Source organism: Austrofundulus limnaeus, unplaced genomic scaffold (assembly GCF_001266775.1).
Source record: "Austrofundulus limnaeus strain Quisiro unplaced genomic scaffold, Austrofundulus_limnaeus-1.0 Scaffold361, whole genome shotgun sequence".
In the NCBI taxonomy this organism is placed as follows: Eukaryota; Metazoa; Chordata; class Actinopteri; order Cyprinodontiformes; family Rivulidae; genus Austrofundulus; species Austrofundulus limnaeus.
The window spans coordinates 327,493-334,561 of NW_013952763.1; the positions used below are offsets into that span (position 1 = coordinate 327,493).

General features: G+C 38.1%; 1 protein-coding gene across 2 annotated transcripts in view; it reads right to left on the reverse strand.

The window, feature by feature from the left end:
• kcnab1b (potassium voltage-gated channel subfamily A regulatory beta subunit 1b) overlaps positions 1-7,069 on the reverse strand; it is a 49,956-nt gene that overhangs the window by 19,887 nt on the left and 23,000 nt on the right. For both annotated transcript variants that reach the window (XM_014023263.1, XM_014023262.1), the window contains exons 4-6: positions 3,011-3,048; positions 2,348-2,427; positions 1,775-1,819 (exon numbers count right to left, since the gene is read on the reverse strand). In XM_014023263.1, the coding sequence (XP_013878717.1) occupies positions 1,775-1,819; positions 2,348-2,427; positions 3,011-3,048 (163 nt within the window). The remainder of the gene's footprint in view (positions 1-1,774; positions 1,820-2,347; positions 2,428-3,010; positions 3,049-7,069) is intronic.

Sequence of the window (7,069 nt, forward strand, 5' to 3'; positions counted from 1 at the left end):
CATTGATTGTGACACACTTACGTCCAGTTAGTCTGGTATATTGTCAACCAGTTTAAATCATTTATCTGGTATATTTTATGTATAAATACTTTTTGGTGCTCAGGTATAAATAATTTTAAATGTAATTTTTGGGATGTTCCTGGTAAAAATGAAATACCAGTGACAATAAAAAAGGTTTCATAATGGCTATATCTGTGTATTGGTGTACATGGTGGATCTTGGTGTCTCTGATGCTGTTTTCATTCAGCTGGATTGGACTGATTTATGAAAGGGATACAGAATAAAGACAATTAAGTAAGCACGATATTCTGGACTCTTTAATTTCATTACATAAGATTGGATATTTAATTTAGATAATTATTTGTTTGTTTGTTTTTACACTAAACAACACCCTCCCACCGCCATTACAGGCCCAGTCCAACCATACTATTTATCACATTTTCATTACTAAGTTTTAGTACATCGTAGTTTTTTAAATTAATTAAAAAATACTTTTTGACATATGCAGCCTAAACTGTTTCACAGAAGTCTACATGTGTTATCTATCCCAGCAGTGCATCAAATTATACACACTTATGTGTGAAATGTTATTTCTTGTGCTTCTGTCTATGAATTTTGTTATCTGCCACAGTTTATAGCAAAGCATTCAGTTCCTGATGTATTAATCTTCCTATTCTTGGGTTCTGCACACGTTTATCTCTGGTCAATGTAGATCCACAACCAGCACATAGCAATGGCAGTGCCTTTGCATGTCTCAAATCACGTAACGTCCAATCCAATACTGCATATAAATCAATAGTAGCAATGCTCTGTTCACATGATAATGTTCCCCTTTACATCACTTCCTGTTAATTTGCATGCAAATGTCTCATAAATGGTTTATCTCAGAGGCATGAATTTTTTTGTTTGTTATATTATCAATGTGTTATCAATGATAACTTTTAAGAAACACATTCATATTTATTACAAAAAAAACTGAGTCACAGGCACTTTAAAATATGTTCATATACTTTTACAATTCAGCTCGAATTACTTACTTTCACAACCCTAATCTTGCGTGTTTGAGCTCAAACCTAGTCTTCTGAGTGAGGTCAGGATCAGCATGGCTCCTGACCCTTCTTCTATRGTGACACAGACCCTGAGGTTTTCTAGGTGGGATGACTTAAAAGTCTGGAAGCAGAGCCCTGGGGTCTTGGGAGTTTAAGATGAATACGGCTTGTTCATGCACATCTTAAAGACATTAGATTTAAGCTGAGATATTGYGAGACCTTTTTATAATGCCTTGATCTTAGTATTGTGTTTCTTGTTGTTTTGGGCAGTTTTTGTGGTGGTTGATACTTTGTCCACTTGGGAAATGCTGCCATCAGGGAGAGCGGTGTGCATGTTGTGTGTATAGTGTTAAAACAAAAAGGGAATATCCTCATAAATGCAAGGTTACTAAACAAAACATCACATTTCAATGAGGTGCCCAGAGTTGTTTATTTCACCACAGCTGCCCTGAGTAAACCAGCTCAGCTTTATTTAGGGGTTTCAGCAGGTTTAGATATTAAAGCAAGCTTTTCACAAAATCTGAGCACAATGGGGTTCTGTACAATGAATAAATATTTCTAAGAACTTGCTCATAGTTGCAAGTAAAACCCATACATTTTAACTGAAAAGCTCAAATATTAATTTGACTCCAGTGCTAAACAAACTAAATGTTTCAAGAGATAAAACCAGTAAAGTGGATGAAATGGAAACACTTTTAGGTTGTTTGCTTAGAGACTAACATTACCTCCAGCACTTTTTCTTGATGATGTTTCCCAGGATTATCTCTGCTCTGTTAAAAAACAACAACAACAACAACAACAAAACATGATTAGATACAAAACCAAAAAAAAAAAAAAAAAAACCGCACAGAAGAGATGAGATTAGATCCCAGATTGCCATCTCTGCAGCAGCATGCAAACGTGAACATTATCTGCCCCAGTATCTGCATGAACACCTGATTAAAAAAACCCACAGGCAGCGCAACACAGAGGACAAACGACCGGAGTGTACGCCAGGATTTCAGCAGCAACCTTGAAAAACACCATTTATTCCATTACAGCTGTCACACGCTGCTCATTCTTCACCCAGACGATGACCGGGCAAGAGGTTAGACTGAGCAGGGTTCATAAAAACAAGCCTCCGGTGATGAATACAATTATCTAAACCACATTAGAGACACAGGTAGATCTAATTTTGGTGAACCAAAACGTATAATTCTTRGTTTGGGGGCTGAACCTTTCTAATATCTGATGTCCTAGGAGGAGGGGATATAAAGCAGACAGAAACAGAAAAGTGGAGAATACGAGACCATACTCACTTCCCCCCAGAGTAGACCTCGGCTGTATCGAACAGGTTGACCCCGCTCTCGTATGCGATGGTCATCAGCTGCTCTGCCACCTGACGGACGAGAGAAGCCTCATGACTGTTAACGTAATGAACGTCAGAAAATACGAACCCAAATTACACTTCAAAAAGAAAAAGAAATTCCCTGAAGAAGACTACGCTGTTGTTTATTAAAGTTGTTTACAGCAAATTGTGTGTGTGTGTGTTTTKAGTTTTTTTTTGACCCAGTTCTGTTTTCAAAAAGGGAAGTGGAATGAGGTCTAAAGATAAAGTCCTTCTTTTCTGCCCTTTATTATTTTTTTGTTTGTGTGTCAGTTCGTCCCAATGGTGATCAGTCAGTTATGAGCTGCTCTCAATTCTGCACCCCCACCACACCGTCCCACTCCAAGGCCAGGTCAGACCACTGGAAAGACGTCCTCTGGCAGTGAAGAATGAAACCTAACTACCACAGCCTTGGTGGAGCCAGCAGACTTAACAACCTGCCACCACACGAGGAAACCGATACCCGGGTGGGTGAGATCTCATAAGTGCTTTTCATGGATTTGAACCGACAGAATTTGTGTGTTTTGTTTTGTCTAATTGGGTCTAAAATAATGACTGCTAACGTCTGAACAATGAATGGGACGTAAAGTCTTACCTCATCAGATATCTGTCCTCCGAATGTTACCCACGTTCCTGTTAAAGGGAAATGCCAAAAGTCACGTCTTTGGCACAAACGAAACACACACACACAGGACCTTCTGCGTGTAAAGCCAGTCATACTTGACGTGCATTCATTATGACTTTGACATTTTTTTGGCTATGACACATGACAATGTGCCCTAAAGGCATTACAGCAAAATGTCAGCTAAATGTTGATKCATTCAGGTTTTGGTGAGCATACATTGATCTCTTTCTCTCAAATCAAATAGATTCATTGTTAAAACAYAACCAAATATAGATTTATATCCAGGATATCATTGTTCTCGATTTGACAGTGTGCGTTTTGTGTGTATCTACCCATGGGTGGTGGTACCCTTTGCAGTTATGCATGTTAATATTTTTTACTTCAAATTTGCCAGTAAAAAATTCACCTGCAAAGATTCGCCTGCAATTGTGTTCTCAATGGTGACTCAAGCCAAAACAATCAACACTAGATCGAGTTGAGCGGCTCTAAGCCAATCAAATTACGCTAATTTGATCATGTAACATGACAGGGACTCTCTGAACAGTCTGCTGATTAGTAGCYGAATGATGGACGAGCTTTGTCTATAGGAGATTATTATAAAACACCAGGTACTAGCTGACTTAGACTTCCTGCAATGTTTGGAGCATTGGGCGGGAAGACGTCTCCAAGACGTCGATCTCTTGGGACCTTGAGGTCTTCATGGAAGGTACGATGCCAATTCTATCGGGGACGCCCTTGTTTCTGCTTCCTCCGTGGTGGTATCCATTGGATGGTGGTTTTCAGTAGGCGTGTTGCTTTCTGACGGAGGACATGTCCAGCAAATCTTAGTTGGCGCTCTGTCCCAACTCTGTCGTTCAGAGGACGAGTGGCTGTTCTGCGATGGATCTCCTTGTTAGTGATGTGGTCCCTGTATAAGACTCGCAGGATCCGTCGTAACCACCACTGCTGGGCAACGTTCAGTCTTCTTTCAATCTTTAAAGGCAAATATGGCTGTTGGGGTGACGATCAAGTTAAAAAGGCGGATCTTTGTACTAACTGACAGCCAACTGTATTTTGTTATTTTTCATCTAATCTGAGTGTTTGAAATAAATTTGACAGACCCTTWACTGCTAGTGCACCACCCAATCTACAATGGCAAGCCAGTTTAACATAAAATTGGYTTATCCACACTAATAATTTTGGCAAAATAACACACTGGTTTGTGATGCAATCAAATGAGTGTAATTTSATTGGCTAAAAGCTGCTAGACTTGATCTTTGTTCTGATTTGCAGGCAAATTTTCAAAGGGGAATTTTTGCAAGCAAATTTCTGCCGAAATAAAAAATAAATAAACCACACACATAAAAATATGTGTAGTGGTGTGGAAGAAATATCAGAATCAGACTTTTTTTTAGACATTGAATTTATAACACTGATTTTTTTACACAACAAATGACATCATAAATTTCCAGTCATCACTGTTCCTTCAGCGATTTTATGAAYTGCTCTCAAACACGTCCTGCACTCTAAATGGGTTTATTTAGTTTATCCACTGAGGGAGTACAAAAATTATTTATATTGATTTCCRTCTCTTTTATCGGCTACATCTCAGTGGCAAGATTTCACCCAAATAAACAACCTTTTAAAACGACAAACAAGTTCATGAATCAGATTTTTGTTTCTGCTGGTTTTCCCCAGAGAAAAACTCAATGAAGAATTATCGTTTCTCCTACGAAGCTTTTGAATGTTAAAAAAATGTCTTGTTGGAAAGTATTTTTACTCTTTTATCAGAGGGGAAACCCTGCTTACAGTTTGCTCTGTCTTATCTATACTGTTACAAGGCTTTTCTATGCTTTTTCTGTACTTTTGAATGACTCATTTCCTGGATTTGTCTCAAAATCTTGTTGGAAACCTTCCCTGCTTTCAAAGCTGCAAACTTCTAAAACCTTGAAARGCATACAAATTAAAGTAAGTAAATAAGTATTGTCATTCTTTAAACAAAAACATTTTAAGGACACCAACAATAAATATATGATGATGTATACTGGTTTTACAGATACAGACAAGTTTCCACCATTCTTTCCCCAAATGATCAGTTTCTGTTAAAGTCCATTGATCCCCCTCAAAACATGTCCCATGATGCACCATCTCTCAGTAATAAGAGATAATGGCAAAACCTGTTGGTAAATCAGTAACCAAATGTGCAGCAGTGAAGCAGCAGATTGGTGTAGGCGCAGTCTGAGTTTTCCCAGCTGGCAACGGCCAAAACAAAATCTGCCCAATTTAAAAGACTGTCAACACAACTTTATAGCTGTGARAAAGAGTTTTTGAGTTTTACATGATTTCTGACCATAAAATTTTAGTGATCGGCATGAAAGATGGATTTTAACACTGATCATTCATTGCAAAAACAAATCAGCAAAATGTCTCCTGTTTTTTATGATTTTATTTAAGCTTTTAACCATTTGGAGCAGCTAAAGTGACAAAATTAAGAATATTATAGAGGCTATAAACTCTCATGTCAAAAGTTAATTGCAGCTCAAAGGTATGTTTTTCTGTTCCTGCACAAAAGCAAATGCAGTAAAATGTATAGACACTGCTCAAACAGTGGATTAACCTAKATCACATGGCAACTATAAGTTTATCATCAGCACAGCGAATTAGTGGTTCCCCTTTAAGAGCTTAACTGTGAGATGGCATCATTTTATAGCAGCAGTATTTCACAAACTGGTCAGCATCTACAGTACGTGTGAAGAATGGAAGCATATTGTCACCACAGTACCAAAAACAAAACAGAATTCTATCATACAGTGGTGGAAGCAGACATTTTTCTCAGGGGTGGCCAGACKGGGACCACTACTCACACAGGGGTGGCCAGGAAAATTACATAATTTTTTACTTGAAAGTTTCTGCAKATMTTTGTGTTTTGGTCATTTCCTTATGTCCTTATACAGGCAGTGACTACCTTAAAAACATGGGCAACAGAACCATTTTAAAAGTGGGGGGACAAGCCTTTTTTATCAGGTTGTTGAGCCTTTGTGGGTCCCTGGCTCTGTCGCTGCTGCCCCACACTGTTGGGGGGGTCTGGGGTCCTCCTCCACCAAATTTTGAACAAAGTAGATGCCCTTTCCAGCATTCTGGTGTATTTTACCAGGTTGTTAAACATACTTTTACCTACATAAATAAACACTTAATTTCATAGTTATTTCAGAGGCAGATTCTTCATTAAACTTGTTTCATTATCTTGTTGTAAAACTCACTGAGATAAGGTTAATTAATGTGTCAATTTATCATATCAAATGACTTTAGGGATGGTTTTTACTATTATATTGTTTATTGATTTATTTTTAATTTTAACACATCATTGTGCCAAACAATGATGAACTTCAACTGCATGTTATTAATAACTTTACCCAATGAACAGTTGCAATATTGATACTCACCAACAGAGAATTTAAAGGGGCGTTTCACTTTTTCTGTTTTAGTAATAGATCTACTCATAACTAACAGGGACAAAGCATCATGCAGCCTTCAGAACATAAAATAACACTGTGTTACGGTGACAAAAAAAAAAACAAACAAAAAAAAAAAAACGTTTGTCACCATAGGTCAGATTAAATAGGCATATGTTCTATATATAAAGAAAACAATCACTACTTTGTCACTTCTTTGAGTTTGATGACGTTTCAAACACTGCCACCAACTGTTCAGGAGGATTATTACACCCCTAAAAGTTGTTTCACTGTGTAAGAGGTGTGTACAGCAGGGTGGCCAATGCGGTGGTCAAAGATTTGTCTGTGGTGGCCATGGCCACCCCTGGCCACCCCCTGGCTCCACCCCATTATCATGTTGTGCCAAAAATGTTTACTGTTCAATATATTTTCTGTGTCCCTTCATTACATTTCCCTGTTTTTTTTTGTATGTTGCAGTTTGACATTGTAAGTTGGAAAAATTGAAATGTGAAAATGTTACCTGAGATTGTGTGTGTGTGTGTGTGTGTGTGTGTGTGTGTGTGTGTGTGTGTGTGTGTGTGTGTGTGTGTGTGTGTGT